Source organism: Cupressus sempervirens, chromosome 3 (genome assembly GCF_028749045.1).
Source record: "Cupressus sempervirens isolate cs-2001-9-10 chromosome 3, ASM2874904v1, whole genome shotgun sequence".
Classification (NCBI taxonomy): Eukaryota; Viridiplantae; Streptophyta; class Pinopsida; order Cupressales; family Cupressaceae; genus Cupressus; species Cupressus sempervirens.
In genome coordinates, this window is record NC_143120.1 from 1,012,385,136 (window position 1) to 1,012,402,255 (window position 17,120).

The following is a 17,120-nucleotide window of genomic DNA, read 5'->3' on the forward strand; positions in this document are numbered from 1 at the left end:
ATCATAATTTTTCAATATATTATATTATTATTATGAGTATAATTTATATTAGAATGTAATATATATATATATGTATATATATATATATATATATATATATATATATGTATATATATATATATATATATATATGTATATATATATATATATTACTAAAATATTATATCAAATATTATACCATAATAATAAATAATAACAAATCATAGAAATAATGATTGAGTAAAGTATGGTTTAAGCATACGACTGTATTGGTTAAATTATTTATTTGCATAAAATAAACATTAATACTGGGAACCATGTTTCTGATGGCCCATCGTGGACGTGACTCCCCGTTGGGATATATAATTCCAATGAAACTCTGCGTTAAACCAACAACGAACACATATTTTCTCCTTCAGTCTTCAGCCTTGAAATCAAAGGTTCTCTCCAGGATATTATATCATTGCTGACAGTCATTTTGAATTCAAATTACTCAGTATAAGTAATTTATACAATCTGTGCAGTATATATATATTGGTATTGCAGTACACCAATAGTCTCTGAATTTGTTACTTCATTCCTTTTAAACTCCAGTGGTGAAAATATTTACTTCAGTTGCATTCTTTCTGTACCTTGCTTGATAAAGATTCATATATATTCTGATAGATATATAAGGATTTGAGACCAGCATAAACAAGTTCATTCTACTTGTAATTAAGTCTGATATTTAACATGGTATCAGAGCAGGTCTAAGAGACGATGGTGATCAGACTTTACTATCTAGTGCACTCAAATATTGTTAAATTCCATATCCATCAATATGGTAAACGGTATGAGACTAGAGGACAGACTCGAAAGTGACTCAAATTTTGCAGGATGGAAATTGCGAATGAAGTTAACCTTGAAAGGGAACGGTTTAAACCAATTCATTGAAAAATCTGAACAGCCACCCAAAGGAAGTGATGAATTGGATAAATGAGAAAATAACACTAGAGCCATGAAAGTAGTTGTGGATGGTGTTAAAGACTATTTACTTCCCATCATCATAGAGCTAGACACGACATATGAAATGTACAAAGCTCCTGAAGAGTTGTTTGAGATTAACAATACCATAAGGATTATCACATTAAGAGACAAACTCTCCAACATCAAGATGAATAAAGGAGAGACCATTTCTTCATATTTTATGAGAATAAGGAAGCTAAGAAATCAACTATCTACAATAGGTCATATCTGTGATGGCAAGTAATTAACCGTAATGGCTCTCAAAGGACTCCCAAGATCATGGGACACTTTTAGGCAAGGTGTATGCCCTCGATCCAAGTTTCCTAAACTTGATAGACTCAAAGCTGATTGCATACAAGAAGATTGTATGTTAACATCTTGAGGCATTGGTACCACTTCCACAAAAGATGTTCAAGTTCTTCCAACTCAAGTAAATAAAAGAAAGAAGAAACAAAAATTCGAAGGAAAAGGAAACAATAGACTACTCTGAAATGCAATGCTTTAGATGTGATAAGTATGGTCATCCAACATCTAAATGTCCTGATAGACTCAAGCAACAAGCTTCCTTTGCCAAAGTTAGCAACTCTAATGAAAATTCAGAAAATAATGCTTCTATTCAGCTCTATCTAGTGAAGTATCAAACAGATAAAATGCACGGGTGATGGATAGTGGAGCTTTATTGGGTTCAAAGAACAATTAGATTCAATTGAGGAAGACTATGTTGATGATGTAACCATTGGAGACTACACCAGCAACCCAGTAAAAGGCATTGTGTAAGAACCCCAACTAGTTCTAACTCTAACAAACCATCAACTACTTTACTTTTAGATGTTTGATATTTCGTCAAACACTTTGCAAGCATACTCTGATAGTTTCAAGTGTTGTTTCTAGGGGTTTTGGATTTTCTAACAAGGAAATGATATGAAAGCATCAATTGCAACTAATGTTCGAGCTCTGAAAATTAGAATCAATGGAAATTCAGTATGTATCAATTCTGAAGGCTGCATGAAAACTAACTCTGTTTATTACAAATGATGACGAGACTGGAAAATTCTCAGCTCTTGATACAAGTTGCAACAAACCTTCAATTTCCCCTTTGAGATACATCCAGTTCACCAATTCCTAGGCGGCTATTGGCAAGACCATGATGCTGAAAAATTAAATGTACTGACTGACCTGTAATGTTGTTCTGATATGAGCAGATATGGATGTCCAGATAGATGTATAGGCAGTGACCAACATAGAGATATCCAATGCCTTTGATCAGATGTACATGTGAGCCCAAAATTAATAATGTCTTGGCATCCAAGACCGCAGGAGAAATGATATCCAACAGCAGAAATCTCCAAGCATGAGATCGCTGAAGCTTTATGCAAAAGGTAACAACACCCAGCCAGGTCTTTGGCACCTAGAATTTAAATATTTAAACAACAGCAGTGAATTCTCTTGATTCTAAACAATTTCTGGCAGCACTAATCTCTCCTTCCAAAGCAACAGGAAAATCAGACATGGAAGACAGATCAATTAGAATAATTCTCAGGCTTAACCACAATATCTCAGCTGTGGAAAGCACAATCAGCTTCAACAATTGTGCCCGCTAAATTCAGATTGCAACAAACCAATCCACTTTACCTCAGTAGTGGTAATGGAGACAACACTAGCAAATTCTCTCCTCAAGCCACAGTAAGCATAGTATGAGGAGGAAATCGATTTCAGACTTCAAAATCAAACCCTTATACCTCAACAAGGGCACAAAATCAGGAACCTCAGAAAAGCCACAAAGGCAACAAAAGCAAATAAATAATCAAGCATGCTTTTTTCAACAAATGGGCTTGTATTTATAACCTCCAGATTCCCTTTTGTTGCCAAAATGTAACTTCACTCTAAAAGCTTCACCACACAACATTAATTAGAAGTTAATCAGACCTCAGAAAAGCCACAAAGGCAACAAAAACAAATAAATAATCAAGCATATTTTTTTCAACAAATGGGTTTGTATTTATAACCTCTAGATTCCCTTTTGTTGCCAAAATGTAACTTCGCTCTAAAAGCTTCACCACACAACATTAATTAGAAGCTAATCAGACCTCAGAAAAGCCACAAAGGCAACAAAAGCAAATAAATAATCAAGCATGCTTTTTTCAACAAATGGGCTTGTATTTATAACCTCTAGATTCCCTTTTGTTGCCAAAATGTAACTTCACTCTAAAAGCTTCACCACACAACATTAATTAGAAGCTAATCAGTGTTTCGAGTCTCTGTGAGTCTGAGGTAGAGGTGGACTTTCTGAGGCAATTGGCCTCTAGACTTGGACTCGGCCAAGTCCTAGTAGAGTCCACATGGACTCGCCGAGTCCAAAGACTCTCCAGACTCGCCAAGTCTCGAGCCCAGGACTCTTGCTGGCAACAAAGGTCATAAAGTGCAAAAAATAAAATAAACAAACACTTAAGTTGGAATTTTTCGGTTGTTATAACAGATATTTGACCTAAAAAGGTCATTCCACCATTTACTTATGCTTGTGATAGAGAGGAAAGAGCTATAAAAGAGTATTGGGGTTTTGAGAGAGAAATTAGCAAACCAGTTGGCTCTCCCGTATCGACTACTGATGGTTTGTGCAACTTTATAGCTTGCACTTAAGCATTGAGAGTAGCTTAAGGAAGCATTTGGAGGAGGCTTCTACATACTTACTTGCATTTCCATTGTTTGACTTTGTGCAAATTTGAAGAGGTAAGAAGGAAGTTTCATTTTTTTTTGTTGTTTTGTAATATGTTTTACATTCATATTTTTTACTTTCCATTTTGTTTACATTTGTTTTAGTCTCTACTTCTAGTATCTACTATTTAGAATCTAGATTTATTCTAATTTATCTTGATGACAAATATACTAAGAAAGCCCTAAAGTTTAAAAATTTGATTTGATGCTAACTTTTTTCTATTTATAATATATTCATATTGCAGCAGCAAACACATTGACATCATGCTTCAGGATGAGCCTTATGGAAGTGGAACTAGGCCTGCATTTAACACTAATGCAAACCCAATTGCAATAGCAAGGGATAGGACTTAGAAACATGCCATTCCGGGCCACAAAAAGGGAGTTGTTACATGTTGGCATTGTGGTGTAGTATATAACGAGGGTGGCATAAATAGATTGAAGTATCACTTAGCACACATAACTAGGCGTAATGCTAAAAAATGCAAAGATGCACCCCAAGATGTAATGCGAGACATGCAAACCTTCTAGAGGATAAAATGGAGAAAAAAGAATTGAAAAGAAGCAACAAGAAGAAATGGCACAACTAGCTCAACAGGGATCTTCTAGTTTTCATTCTCCATTATCCCCTACTCCACCTACGGATGCTACTGCTTCTATGAGTGTGACCATTGGGCCTCGCATTCGTAAGCAAAGATCGACACTTGATTCCATGTTTGTTCCACGCACGATTCCAAGTGCACAACCATCGCTCAAGAGCATGGGTTTGAACAAGGAGAAGCATAATTATGCAAAAGTGGCACTTGGAGACTTTTTCATCTACAACAACATTTCATTCAATGCAACAAAGTACTTATTTATTTAAATTTTAATTTATGTCTTCTCTTGCTTTCATAATATGCTTATTTTGTTTATTTTAATTTGTATTTTGTTTTCAAATTTATTTAAAAAATAGTAATACTAATTTGTTTAACTTAAAATTCATTTAGCTTGTTTTAAGTCCCCTTATTGGCAAATTGCAATTGATGTTGTTACTGTTTGTGATCTGAGGTTCAAAGCCCCTAGTGTTGACGAGCTAGGAGGCCCTATTTTGACCCAAAGGGTGGTAGTGGCCTACTTAATCCAGCATACCAATTCAGCCCACATTTCAAGGCTAATGATGAGGTGTGGAGTGGCCTCTATGATGTTGTAGAGAGAATGTCACCTGATTCAAGAGTTGGAACAATTGTAGTCCGTGAGATTGAGTTGTTTAAGAAAGGTCAAGGGGACTTATTTGCATGGGAGTTGTGCAAGAAAATAGGACAAAATTGATGCTTGGTAAAAATCTTTGATTCTACATCCTAATTTCTAATTCTATTACCATTTTAATTTGATAAAGTCAAAGTTATTGAATTTATTTAAAATTTTCTTGTTTCAGATGCATGGTGGGAGATGTTTGGCACTAAGGTGCCAAATTTACAGAGGATTCGATTTGCATCTTGAGCCAGCCATCTAGTGCATCAGGATGCGAACGTAATTGGAGTCTATTTGAGTATATAAACTCGAAGAAGCACAATAGGTTGGTAGTGAAAAAATTGAATGATCTTGTCTTTGTTCACTACAACCTTCGCCTTCGCCATAGATAGATCCTGGGCACCGATCCATCACCGATTGTATTAGAGAATGTTGATCCACATGTAGAGTGGAACACAGAGATTGTTGATCCTATTTTCAGTGATAAAGACGTGGAGTGGGTTGATCAGGTGGATCGGGGGGCTAAGGTAGTAGCGATGACAATCGAGGAGGCTAGAGCACGAGGAGACAAAGTGCAGGACCCTGAGGCTAGGAGTGATGGATCCGAGTCTAATGATGAGGATTATGTGGGTGAGGATGAGGATGAGGATGAGGTTCAACCTCAAACACAGGGAGAGAGCATGGCTCTATGGTCTTCCATGACTTATCTTAGGCGTACTCGTAGGAGGACATAGGCTACTATGAGCAATAGTCTTCTTCTGTTCTACACTCTAGTTATTCTACTGTTCTACACCCTAGTTATTTTGATATATGTTTTGAAATTTTGATACCATGGATTTCGTAATCTATGAAAGTTGTAGACATTTAATACTGCAGTTATACTATGTTTATTACTTTAAGTTAATATTGTGTTATTCAGTTTTTTTCCTTTAGAAATTTGCTTTTATACTTATGTAATCTATGCAAAATTGTGTATGTGTATTAACTTTTAAGTAGCTTCTATTTATCTCAATTATTGTGGATTTGATGTTAATTGACTAAAAGATGCAAGAAAAAATCTTAAAATCTTTAAAAATCTTTGAATTTCATGGGTTTTTCAATTTTTCGAGTCCTTGTTGAGTCTGGTTGCCGAGTCCGAGTCTGAGTCGAATTTTGACTTTTCGAGTCAGAGGCGAGTCTGAGTCCCGTAACTATGAGAAGCTTCCCCTAGATTCTTTCACTTGACTTGGTTTAACTAATTAATAAATGGCTCTTTCCAAAGATAACTCAACCTTCAACTTTAAGTGAAATTATAAAGTTAAATTATAACTTTATAATAAGCCATTTAATTATTTAATAATAATTTGACCACTAAAATTATAATAACTCCCAAAATACACATCATTTAAATATGTTGTCTGAAATAAGAGTCATACTAATTATTTTTCCATGTGACCAAATGCACTTTCTAAAAATAGAAGGGGTCCATCTCAATCAACAACAACTTACTGCAAAAGTACACAACACAGCCCAAACGAAGTCCAATCTGAGCCAAACGAAGACCAACCTGTAGCTTATTGAATTGTGGAGAAGATAAAACCCTCCCAAGCCAAGCCACTGCCTCAGAAGACCCTCTATCCACAATAATTAGCCTACGAGGATCACAACAATAGGCTAATCTTTGAAACTTTGATATTGACAAAAATGGGGACATTACACATTGGGACATGTACTATCAATCTTAAATCAGGAATTTCTTTTGAACTCACTAAAGTACTATATGTACCAGGCATAAAGAGAAATTTGGTCTCTATATCAACACTTGAAGATAAAGGATACAAGGTCACTTTCATGGAAGGAAAAGTCTTAGCTTGGCCTAATAATACAAATAAAAAAAATGCTCACAAAATCGGTTCTAGACATGGATGCCTATACAAACTAAACTCATGCTCTGCTGCAACACTAATTCATGATTCTATCAAAGAAAATGAAATCCGGCATTGGAGACTAGGACATTTTCATTTCTGAGGATTACTATCTTTATAGAAAATGATAATAGGATTACCTAGACTCAAATCTAACCATGAAGGAACCCGTAAAGGTTGTGCTTTAGGGAAGAACATTAAAAACCACTTTTCATAACAATGAGAGCAAAACCATAGATGTATTAGAACTTGTTTACTATGACATATGTGGGCCAATGTTTGTTCCTCCCTTAAGAGGATTCTTATACTACATCATCTTTGGTGATGACCTCTCGAGAAAAATATGGATTTACTTCCTAAAATGTAAAGAGTTTGAAGAGATTTTGACAAAGTTTAAAGAGTTCAAAGCACTTGTAGAGAACATATTAGGAAAGAAAATTAAAATTTTAAGAACCGATAATAGTAAGGAATATACTTCAAAGATCCTTCTTAATTATTGCAAAAGTGTTGGGATCAGGAGGGAGTTTTCAGCTCCTTACAATCCCCAACATAATGGGGTAGTAGAAAGAAAGAATAGAACCATAGTCGAAGATGCTAAAGCCATGCTGCATGATTAAAGCCTAGAAACTTACCTCTGGGGTGAAGCCTCTAATGCTGGTGTTTTTATTCATAATAGATGTCCATACTCACATCTTGAACATAAAACCCCTGAAGAAGCATTTTCTAGAAAGAAACCTAATCTCAGTCATCTAAGAATATTTGGGTGCCCTGTTTATATTCACATTCCTAAAAAGAAAAGAACTAAACTAGAACCTTCAGGAAAAAGGAATTTTCGTAGTATATAGTGAAACTTCTAAAACATATTGTATATACATCCCAAGACAAAGAAACATTGAATTGAGTCGAGATGTAATAAGTGATGAAGATGTTGCTTACAAGAGATCGAAAGTTAAAAATGAAACAAATAATGTAGAAACCCTAGAAGAATCAATTCCTGAAATTCAGAGGGAGATTAAAATAAAAATAGATAACTCTCTAGAACCTATGGATATGACATATATATCTAAAGAAAATAAGAAGAGACCTCTATGGGCCATAAAGATAATTGAAGAATCTAAGAGTATTGCAGCTCCTCTTGGAGCTATAAGAGAAATAAAAAGACCTAATATATTCTCTAGCTATATTGCACTCATGAGTGAACTCTCAAATTCAGAACCCTCTAATGTGGAAGAAGCCATGAAACAACAAACCTGGAAATATGCCATGATAGAGGAATATAACTTCGTCCTTAAGAACAACATTTGAAGAAACCTATGCTCCAGTTGCAAGATATACCTTTGTTAGAACCGTAGTAGCTATTGTTGCCTCTAAAGGATGGAAAATTCATCAAATGGATGTCAAGACTACCTTTTTGAATGGAGTAATAGAACAAGTTTACCTTGAGCAACCTGAAGGATTTGTGGTACATAATAAGCGATCACATGTATGTAAATTAAAGAAGGCATTGTATGGGCTAAAACAAGCTCCTCGAGCTTGGTATTAGTGAATAGATCATCACTTAACCAAACTTGGTTTCTCTAAAAATGATGCATATCTTAACCTGTATTTCAAAATACAGCAAGGGGATATGTTAATTGTGGTACTATAAGTGAATGAGCTATTGATTACAGGAGAAGATCACCTAATTGCCAAGTGTAAACAAGATCTAACGTCTGAATTCGATATGAAGGATCTGGGATTAACACTATATTCAAGGACTAGAAGTATGGCAACATGCTACCAATATCATTCTAAATCAAGGGAAGTATACACTGGATATAGTAAAATGATTTGGAATGATGCAAAGCAAACCTATGAAGACTTATTGGAACAAATTTACAAAAACTAAAAGAAGCAACTAAAGACTCTGAGAATGCTGATCATACTTTCTATCGACAAATCATTGGGTCCTTAATTTATTTAGTGAATACAAGACTTGATATTTGTTATGCTATAAATGTAGTGAGTCAGTTCATGTGTAAACCCAAATAAGTTCATTTAATAGCAGTGAAACACATTGTCAGATATCTTCATGAAACAGTTGAATATGGCTTAAGATACACAAATGTTGAACTAAGTCTAAGTGGTTATACGGACTTTGATTGGATAGGAAATGCTTTAGATCAGAAGAGTACATCAAGACGTTTTACCTTGGGATTAATAATGGTATCATGGTTCAATAGAAAACAATCTTTAGTAGCTCAAAGTTCGCTGAAGCAGAATATATAGTAGCATCCATGGGAGCTTGAGAAGCTGTATGGTTGAGGATGCTTCTAGTTGGTTTGTTTGGAAAGTCACTAGCACTGACAACTATCTACTGTGATAACTAGAGTTGCGTCAAACTCTCCTTGAATCTAGTATTTCATAATAGGTGAAAACACATTGAGATACCATATCACTATATACGAGACATGGTTGAGAAGAATGTGGTCAAGTTGAAATATATTAGTATAGAGAATCAAATTGCAAACATTTTTACAAAACCACTTGCTAAAACAAAGGTGGAACACTTTTGTAGGAAACTTGGTATGATTGTAATTTTTGAGAGAGTGTCTCAAAATAATTGATTATTGTACATTATATATTATAAATGGTATGAGTTTATGAAACTTGTGTACATAAGAAAGTGACGACTTTCAAATGATCTTTTGTATTTGCAGAAGTTATTGGAAGGTGACAGCCTTATTGTTAGAAAGTAAAGTCCACTAAGATAACTGAGAGGGGGAGGGTGTGAATCAGTTATCCAACTATTAAAACATTTACCAACCTTATTAATCCTTAACCATGTGAACAATATAATCAGCAACCATAAGAATATACACATACGCAATAACTCTAGATATGTTAACTAGGGAAACCCTTGATCAGAGGGAACACCTCGATGGGGTGGTACCCACAAAATGATGTACTAATATAAAAGTTCCTTGTAAGAGGATGGACTCTATTAGGAGCCAATGAAATACATGCAATATATATCAGTTACTGTTAGGAGAATTTGAATCCCTGTTAAGAGATCCAACCCTGTTAGGAGTTGTGCCAACCCTGCTAAGAGTTGTAGAAGGCTGATGGACCCACTGTCCAAATAGCTTCAAGGGAAAGATCACCGAACTTACTGTCCAATTGATCTCTGTATTATTCCTTGCAGAATAATAGAAATGAAATAACTTGAACTCCTTTGTCCTCTCAACCAAACCAAAACCTTTTCTAATTTTAATACCAGATTACCAACTTCGCATCCAAATAATCCCTTGGATTGCTTACACACATTTACAAACTTCGCATATCACTTGCACAATTTGCACTTCATGCATCAATCACATTCTTCACAACAAGGAAAATAACCTTCCTTTATACCATATTCTCAAAATAATTCCTTGAGGCTTTCCCAATTAAATATAACAGGACCTCATTAAGATATTACAATTATTTTACAATTACACAACACTGTCGGCTCACAGTCTTCACAACTTCTCACACATGCGACTTTTGACCTTGCACACTCACTGATGTCATCATCAAGCTGCCTATTGTCACTGTCTAACTTTGCTCATCACGATTCTATCCCTGTTGAGAGATACAATCCAAACATTAGAAACCACTTATCAATTACTTTGTTTGCTTACCATCTTTTGTAATTCTTGAATAACTTTTGCATGTCTTCGATTCCCTGTATGCACACTTGTCCACTTCATGAGGACTCAATGTAAAATACATCCTCACCTGCGCTTGACGTGATCATCAATACACAGTCCATATGACCTCGTTCTCTGTCTGCTACTTTGCCAGTCTTCATAAAAACAATACTATGTTGAAATCAATGACAAACACAATCATGAATGCAACATGTTAATCATGCTAACCATCTCTCCAATGCTTAGGATTCTCCCCCAAAAGAATACCATCAACATTCATGCTAACACTTACAATAACTTAAAATAATGATAAACATTTTATGTAAAATGTTGACATAGATCATGACAGGCAATATCCTGTAAACCAACAACTAAGTGTTAGATGTCACTAAATTGATGGTCTATAAGTTGTTTGTATAGATATATGATAGGTATTTGGTGATATCTTGCGTTGATATCTTGATAGGCCATTACCGTATTGAGTACTTGGTGGATATCATTTAGTTGGTGTTCTATAGGGCATTACCCAGGGTACTTGGTGAAATATCATTTTGATTTAATTGATGTTTTGATAGGTCAATACTCATGTTACTAAATATGATATCAAAATAGTATTTGGTGAATATCATGTGTTGATATTCTGATAGGCCAATAGTCATGATATTATATAATGGAAGTCTTCTGATCAAAGATTTCCTTGATGTGTGATTTCTAAATATTACCAATGGTGTTCTATTTACATGTGTTTATCCTTCTAAACAAAGAGGGAGTGTTGTGTTAGTGCAATTAGGATAAAATATTATTGAAAATATAAATATATTTGTGTAATATACTATCATAATATTTCAATATATATTATTATTATTATTATGAGTATAATATATTAGAATGTATATATATGTGTGTGTGTGTGTGACAAAAATATTATACCATAATAATAAATAATAACAAATCATAGAAATAACAATTGATGTAACTAATGGTTGACTGGCTGTTTAAGCATATGATTGTATTGGTCAAGTTGTTTTGTTTGCATAAAATAAACATTAATACTGGGAGCCACGTTCCAATGGGACGTGACTCCCTGTTGGCATATATAATTGCAATGAAACTCTGTGTTAAACCAACAACGAACACATATTTTCTCCTTCGGTCTTCAGCGTTTAAATCGTCTTCAAGATATTATATCATTGCCAACAGGCATTGTGAATTCAAATTATTCAGTATAAGTAATGTATACAATCTGTGCAGTCTATATATATTGGTATTGCAGTATACCGATAGTCTATCTGAATTTGTTAGTTCATTCCTTTTAAACTACAGTGGTGAAAACATTTACTTCAGTTGCATTCTTTCTGTGCCTTGCTTGATAAAAACACACACACACACACACAAAAATTTATTTACAAGGATTTGAGGCCAGTATAAACAAGTTCATTCTACTTGTAATTAAGCCTGATACTTTAACAATAAGTACTCCTGAAACTTAACATTCTACTTTTCAAGTCCAATCAGGCACTATTTGCAGCAATTTTGTGAGGGATAAAATAACAATTCCTTGAACCTGCAGGTTTACTCCAAGCACATAAATTTCTTTACTCAACATGGCTGGAAAATTGTGAGAGATGGACTTAATTCTTTTGGAAACATTTCCAGTTGTTTCCAAGTGAAAAGTTTGTTGAGGGACAAGTGAATGCTTTTCCTAAGAAGCCAAAAACAAAAATAGAAAATGTTTGTTAGGACATGCAACTCTTTGAAGAGTTTGAATTTTAATCAGGCACTGTTTGCAATGATTATGTGATGCATCTGGATGGTTTGTATACTTCTCTACTTTGCCACTGTTTGACTATCTGTTTCGTTGCACAAATCTTTTGTCAGCCTATATATTTTGTCAGGAGAAACATTCTGTTAGATTATTTTTAGACTTTTAGTAAATTCAATTCCTACTATATTTAGCCCATTCTTCTAGAACCTTAATGGTCATTTAGGCTTTTTTTAAAGTGTTACCGAGTTAAGTCTATTTTTAGAGTAAGCTATTATTAGCATTTGTAAACACTAAACTCTGTTTAAGAGTTCATTGTTAGTTCAATAATCATTCCGTTTTCTCCGTTCATTCCATCTTTAACAATTTCATGGTATTAGAACACATCAAAAAGGCTTCAGAAAATTTGGCAAATTTTTTAATCAAAAATTTGTAGCCTCTTCCTATCTGGATTTTTTCTTTGAATTCTTTATGAAAATGAAAAAAACTTCACCCTAGTGTGATTTCAACCCATCTAGGGTTTACTGCAGCAATTCCTAGTTGTGACAAACGCGTCTAGGGTTTCTGACAGTTTCACAACTAATCCGGTCATCAAAAAAAATCAAGGGTTTTCATAAAATTTTCCCTTCAAAAATTCCAATGGGTTTTCATAAAATTCCAATTCCTAGTTGTGACAAATGCGTCTAGGGTTTCTGACAGTTTCACAACTAATCCGGTCACCAAAAATAATCAAGGGTTTTCATAAAATTTTCCCTTCAAAAATTCCAATGGGTTTTCATAAAAATTTCCCTAAAAAAATTATGATGGGTTTTCATAAATATTTTTCCCTTAAAAATTTCTGATGGGTTTACTGCAGCAATTCCTAGTTCTGACAAATGCGTCTAGGGTTTTTGACAGTTTCACAACTAATCTGGTCACCAAAAAAAATCAAGGGTTTTCATAAAATTTTCCCTTAAAAAATTCCAATGGGTTTTCATAAAAATTTTCCTTAAAAAATTCTGATGGGTTTTCATAAATATTTTTCCCTTATAAAAATTCAATTGGGTTTTCATAATTTATTCCCGTTTGAGTTTTTTAAAATTTTTTCCTTCAAAGGAATTCTGGTTGGTCTACAGTTTTTCCCTTAAATAAATTCTTTTAGAAAAGATTTCAGACTTTTTTTTCCCTAAAAGACGGAGCTCCATATGTTTTTAGCTGTATCTCCATTTTTGGTTGGTTTTGATTGATTTTTCACCTAAAAAATCGTGTTTGGTTTTGGTTGATTTTTCTCCTCAAAAATTGTTTTTGGTTTTTGTAACAGGTGAAGTTCACGTGGGATATTACCTTAGGGTTTTTAGTATTTACCATTAAAAAAAAATGATACATTGTAATCTTCAAACCATAGCATTTTGTAGTCAATTTTGGCACATCCCTTCATCTGCAACATTTAGAAGGGTCTGTTCTCAGTTTATCTCTGTTTGTGGCTCTGTTTCCGGGGAAGGACAGTTCGGCTATCTAACATTAAGTTGGGTGTTTGTGTGGTCATTTCTGGTCACTGATTTGCAGATTCTGGTAGGGTCAGTAAAAGAGTATGTGGCAAGCTCCATCATTGTGAAGAAGGGGGACCACCTTCTTTGATTTTCCCTGGCTACACTTGGTCATTGACATTCTGCAGATCCAAGGGTCTCAGTACCAGCAAAAGCAGAATGTTCTGAAGTGTTTGTCACTACAAGACATGTATTTTTTCTTATGTAGGGTAGTTGATATTTGATAGAATGACCATTAAGGGAGGGTATCATATTCTTTTTAGTATCTTCAGTTCTTGCTATACCTCGTCCATTCTTCTAGAACCTTTGTTAATAGTCATTTAGGTTTTTTTCTAGTTTTTCTCAGTTAAGTCTATTTTTAGACTACACTGTTATTAGTGTCTCTAAACTCTATTTAAGAGTTCATAGTTAAGTCAATAATCAGTCCATTTTCTCCATTCATTCAGTCTTTAGTGATTTCTATAAATGCAACAATTTTCACAATTTGATGCCATTTAGATTATTTCTCTCGTTCTCCTGCTTCTTGCCTTTCTTAGACAATGTCTTTGGAGCAATCAAATTCCTTATCAAGTTGGCCTCTACTGTTATAAATCATATTTGCATCTCTTGAGCTTGGTCAGAAGCAAAATTTAGTAGTCGAAGAGATTTTTTTTACTAATAAATTAATAATGTATGGTAAAATTGAATCCTGTTCTTTTCTCGAGTATTAGTCACCTAAAAAGTTGCTCAATAAACAAGCACATCTGCAGGTGAAATGAATGTTGTTCCAGAAATGGGAGGAACTAGGAAACTCAGAAATTGAAAAGTCTGCAATGGACTGAAAAATGATGTCCAAAATCAAATGTTAAATCAACATTGGAATCATCAATCTTGCGATTTGCCAAGCCTCCAATGGGTGCAACTGATGGTTCGTGGTCAAGGAAATATTTATTTTGCTTTGGGTATGAATGGATCTGAAATTGACTGCTGTTCTGATCATCCAATACTGTGAATAGTAGCTGTAATATGAATATCCTCCCCTATCATAGCTTGTCAAATTTCGAGTATGCCTTTTGAGAGGCCCCTGTTCAGATATATTTTTAGTTGCAAGATTTTAGCTCGAGTATCTTGTAAAGATATTCTATTTTTTAAGGATATTTAAACCTTTCTGCGGGATCTATTTTGATGTCATCCTGGATATGTGATGCTAAATTTGTTAAAATATTGATATGAAAGAGTTTTACTTACAATATAATATACTTACAAATCTTTTGCGAATTGAAATCTAATCTGAATGTTGTGATATGTTGGCTTATAATAGGTTTAATATATCCCTGATTTTTTTGTGTTTATTCTGGTAGTATATTACAACCTTTTGCCATCTTAAACTGGAATATCTTTTCTGATTAAAGGTGTGTTCTCATTATTGTGTTAGCATATGCAACTTTGGAAATGGGCATCCCGTTATCTAAACTCATATTATTATCCTTCTTATTTTTGCGCCTTGTTGAACATGTCATGTAAATTATCTGAAGCTAGATTTATTGTGTACAGGTGAAGCAATTCCTCTTGAGTACAATTTAGCGGGATTAAATGCTATAAGCTTTGAAAAGGGGTGTTATGTTGGCCAAGAGTTGGTGGCTCGAACTCATCACCGTGGTGTAATTCGCAAGCGAATATTACCAGTCCACTTCACACTAGGTAGTGGAGAAGGTAAGTCTGGAAACCTGGTAAGATCAAATTGTAAATATATATTCTTTTAATTGGCAAAACAATGGAGGAGCTTTAATATCTGTCTTTTCAGATTTTTTTTTTTTTGGGACGTGCCAATTACTTCCTGTGCTTTCACTCTGTGTGCATGCAAGAGTCTGAGTAATGTTTGATGGAATTTTTGTTCGTGCACAGAGGTCCAGCAAAAAGTTGCACCTAAGTCCGAGCTAATTAATGCAGATTCTGGAAAAGCAGTTGGCACTGTTACAACAGTGCTTGGATCTAGAGGTCTTGCTCTTTTGAGATTAGAAGCAGCCCTGAAAAATTCTAATCGCTTGAATTTGAAAGGCTTGGAGAGTATTAAGGTTGAAGTTGTACGGCCAAAGTGGTGGCCGAGGGAATGGGGTCAAGAAGAGGAACAACGAGCAGCAGTGGCATAAACTGGCCGTACAAAGTGATATAGATTCAGTTTTGTAGTTGAAATCTCAATTTCAATAAATCTAGGGCTCTCATATTTGCTCGTAGCGAGTGCTGTTTGATAACTGTTTATAGCTATACTGTATCTCTTCATCAAAACAATATTTCCGTTACACACCCTTTGGCTTTAATTTAATTGTTCTTTCTTCCTGCAGGTCTTGCTACTATCCCTTATGCGCAGATTTTTGTTTTTGACTGCATTGTGCATTGCGTACAGCTGTAAAGGATTGCATGGATGTTTGATTTATGCATTATAAGATTATACCGTCCTAATCCAAAGGAGTTTTGTGGGGCATTTCTATGAGGATGCCCATGGGCAGAAATAAATATCTAATGTTTAAGGTGTGGGATTTGACAAATTACTATGCTGATTGCTTACAGGGAATGCACTGATATGTGATTAGTGTAGAAATTCCACAATTAATTCATTGACGTGATTTTAATCAATTCCTTGTGCCAGTTTTACCTTTTGTTTGTATGTAATGTTATGCTCTGTCTAAGAAAACAGTGAATGTGTGCATAGAATAGAATTATATCGGAGCTGAAAATGAAGAGATTATTGTACGCATGAATTGCTACTGTTTTGAACTGAAAACGGTCACAAGAACATAACATAGCGAAAGAGGTAAAATGGGATTACAACATTTATGTGGTAAGAGCCTGCACGGAAATAAGGCTGTTTGTAATAAGCCGTACGAAACATATATTTATACATGTATAAAAGCTGTTTTTAATAATAAGCCGTACTTAAGTCTATGTACAATATAAACATATTTCGGAATATATATATCTTCAATTCCTTGTAAAATTTTCCATTAAATATCAAAAGAGCTCATTACAAAACCTGATATCAGTTTAGGTTATCCAACCAGGGATAAAATACGAAAATTTACATCCTATCACATTGTCACAGACAGAATACGAGAGTTTACTGTAAGGAAGCAAAGGTGCGTGGAATCGCTTCCTACGCTAATTTTTGAGAGGACGATTATGCAAATCAAAGTAACTATTGCAAAGATCTCAAGAAATGCATAATAACATAATCAAAATAACAAAAAACACACAACACAATGATTACCGTGGGAAAACCCTTCCGGGAGAAAAACCCCACCTTCCAAAATTCGCACAATGTATTATCAAACCAAGATGATTACAATACACT

General features: G+C 34.5%; 1 protein-coding gene across 3 annotated transcripts in view; it reads left to right on the plus strand.

Moving 5' to 3' along the window:
- Positions 1-16,405, plus strand: part of LOC149570173 (Glycine cleavage T-protein family) — a 124,896-nt gene extending 108,491 nt beyond the window's left edge. The window contains exons 4-6 of one of the 3 annotated variants that reach the window (XM_089822824.1): positions 15,326-15,484; positions 15,677-15,949; positions 16,114-16,405. In XM_089822824.1, the coding sequence (XP_089678950.1) occupies positions 15,326-15,484; positions 15,677-15,921 (404 nt within the window). In that variant the 3' untranslated portion in view covers positions 15,922-15,949; positions 16,114-16,405. Of the gene's footprint in view, positions 1-15,325; positions 15,485-15,676 lie in introns of all 3 variants that reach the window. The other 2 variants (XM_089822825.1, XM_089822823.1) reach the window with 2 other exon arrangements.
- The last annotated feature ends 715 nt before the right edge of the window (positions 16,406-17,120 follow it).